Source organism: Thamnophis elegans, chromosome Z (assembly GCF_009769535.1).
Source record: "Thamnophis elegans isolate rThaEle1 chromosome Z, rThaEle1.pri, whole genome shotgun sequence".
NCBI classification, from domain to species: domain Eukaryota; kingdom Metazoa; phylum Chordata; class Lepidosauria; order Squamata; family Colubridae; genus Thamnophis; species Thamnophis elegans.
This window is the reverse complement of record NC_045558.1, coordinates 111,945,785-111,948,314: the sequence shown is the minus strand read 5'-3', so window position 1 is coordinate 111,948,314 and position 2,530 is coordinate 111,945,785. Positions and strand designations below refer to the sequence as shown.

Here is a 2,530-nt window from a genome sequence, read left to right as displayed (position 1 = left end):
TAGTACAGGTAGATTACAAATAGATAGAAATGAATAAGAAAGTACACTAATACTTTAATATACACATGCTAAGTTTATTTTTTCCATGATTTTTCCTCTTCATTCTGTTCAGATACCTTTTTCATTTACTGTTCTAAACACATATCAAAATGCCATTTCCCTAATTTTATGTAACTGCATCTCCCTTCTCTGTTTCTTTGCAGTTATTCCTGCATCTTTATCCTAAATGAAATATGAAGAATCAAACTATTTCTTACTTTTTGCTGCAGGAATTCTCAAAAAATCACCATATACAGCTTTTACAATTTTTCTTGTTCTTTACATTGTATCTGGCAACTGTAGCAACAAATCTTCTCATTATCTCTGCAATAGCTTTTGATCATCAACTGCACAGTCCCATGTACTTCTTTCTTATGAATTTGGCTCTGCAGGACCTGGGCATTGTTTCAGTCACTGTCCCCAAATCCATGATAAATTTTCTGATGGACAACAGATGCATCTCTTACTTTGGTTGTGTTGCTCAAATATTTCTCTTAATATTTTTTATAGCGTCTGATTTATTTATTCTCACAGTCATGGCATATGATCGGTATGTTGCTATTTGCAATCCACTGCACTATGAGATGGTGATGAATTTGAAAGCTTGCACCAGAATGATACTTCTAGTGTGGATTATAAGTCTTCTCTATGGAATAATGCATAGCAGTGGAACCTTTTCAACGCTTTTTTGTTCTAATGTTGTCAACCAATTTTTCTGTGAAATTCCACAATTACTAAAACTATCCTGTTTTGGTTTCAATATATTTGAACTTGGAATTATAATGGCCAGTATCATTATTGGAATAGGTTGTTTTACTTTCATTATTATATCTTATGCTATGATCTTCAAGGCAGTGTTAAGAATCCCTTCTGAACAAGGTAGGCAAAAAACCTTATCCACTTGTCTTCCCCATCTTATTGTAGTATCTATGTTAGTATTAAGTGCAGGCATTGCTTACGTGAAACCTCCCTCTAACACTCCAACTTACTTAGATTTGGGGTTGACTGTTCTGTATTCTCTTCTTCCACCTCTCTTCAATCCAATCATTTATAGCATGAGAAATAAGAATATCAAATATGCCTTGTCTAAACTATGGAAATTCTGAAAAAAATAACATTGTTTCTAATCTGGTTATCCCAATTTTGCATTTTCCTGGCTATTCTTTGAATACAGGACTAAGTTAAAAAGGGAGACATGCAGTAATTGGGATGCAGGGACATCCAACCTTTTAATCCAAAAGAATTGTAGAACTCAAGAAGTTTCTCAGCAAACATTCTTCTTTACTCTAAAGATGCTAAATGTGGGTGATTGGCAGCTTCTGTGTTGCCTTATAATTGTCCTCAAACTATGTCCCAGAGGCTGCATGTGGCCCTCTGAAGCCATTAATCCGGCCCACACAGGACCGCAAGGCGGCCTTGCCCAGATTGCCCCACCCACCCTCTGACTGAGTGCATTGTTCACACCCACATAGTCAAGTGACCGAGTGCAGGAATTATCTTTATGAGCCCCAATTTTTTCCTGCATAAATGTTTTGGAAGTGGGGGAGGTGAAGACCGGTGCACAGATGCCCCAGGAAGCAAAAACAATGGGTGATAATGGTCCATTTTTGAAAGAAAATAAAAAAATCCCTGTTTTTGGCCTACAGAATGAAAAACAGGGCACAAGATACCCCAGAAGGCCAAAATGTGGCAAAAACAGCTGGTTTTCCATCTCTCCTGCCTCTGAAAGATAGATAATGATAGGTACACAAAGAAAGACAGAGACAGAGGGGAGAGATAGAGAAAGAGAGAGAGGGGAGAGAGAGAGATAGAGATATGGAGATAGAGAGATAGAGATAGTAATTTAGATAGATAGATGATAGATAGATAGATAGATAGATAGATAGATAGATAGATAGATAGATAGATATAGATATAGATATAGAGATAGAGATAGAGATAGAGATAGAGATAGAGATAGAGATAGAGATAGAGATAGAGATAGAGATAGAGATAGAGATAGAGATAGAGATAGAGATAGAGATAGAGATAGAGATAGAGATATTGATATAGATATTGAAAGAGAGAGAAAGAGAGAGGGAAAGAGAAAGAGAGAGAAAAAAAATGAGAGAGACATTACTCAAGCTCATTGGAGCCATGGAGATACACCGAGCCATGTCCACCCAGCTGATCCAGCCCCCTATTAGTCTGAGGGACCATGAATTGGCTCCATTTTAAAAGTTTGCGGACCCCTGCCATAGAATAACCACTCTTGATTTTTGGTGGTGAGTAGAAGGATGCAATAGTATTGTGGAAAACAAGTTTAAAGAATTAAACTTGTTTTCCACAATACTATTGCATCCTTCTACTCACTATTTTTCTCTGTGCTTTCTGTAGAAAATAATTTTCCTACAGTGCGTTCACACAATATGATTAGTTAAAGCTACAAGTTTTCCAAGAGTTCATAGGACTTTATGCTGTTCTCTCCTTAAATGTTCACACACTTTGACAT

General features: G+C 36.7%; 1 protein-coding gene across 1 annotated transcript; it reads left to right on the top strand.

Moving 5' to 3' along the window:
• Nucleotides 1-215: 215 nt before the first annotated feature.
• Nucleotides 216-1,145, top strand: LOC116522891 (olfactory receptor 14A16-like). Its single transcript, XM_032237985.1, has one exon. The coding sequence runs from the start codon at nt 234-236 to the stop codon at nt 1,143-1,145; it is 912 nt and encodes a 303-aa protein (XP_032093876.1). The 5' UTR covers nt 216-233.
• The last annotated feature ends 1,385 nt before the right edge of the window (nt 1,146-2,530 follow it).

Coding starts and splice junctions, on each gene's coding strand:
- LOC116522891 (XM_032237985.1), top strand. CDS start 234: ATGAAGAATCAAACTATTTCTTACTTTTTGCTGCAGGAATTCTCAAAA.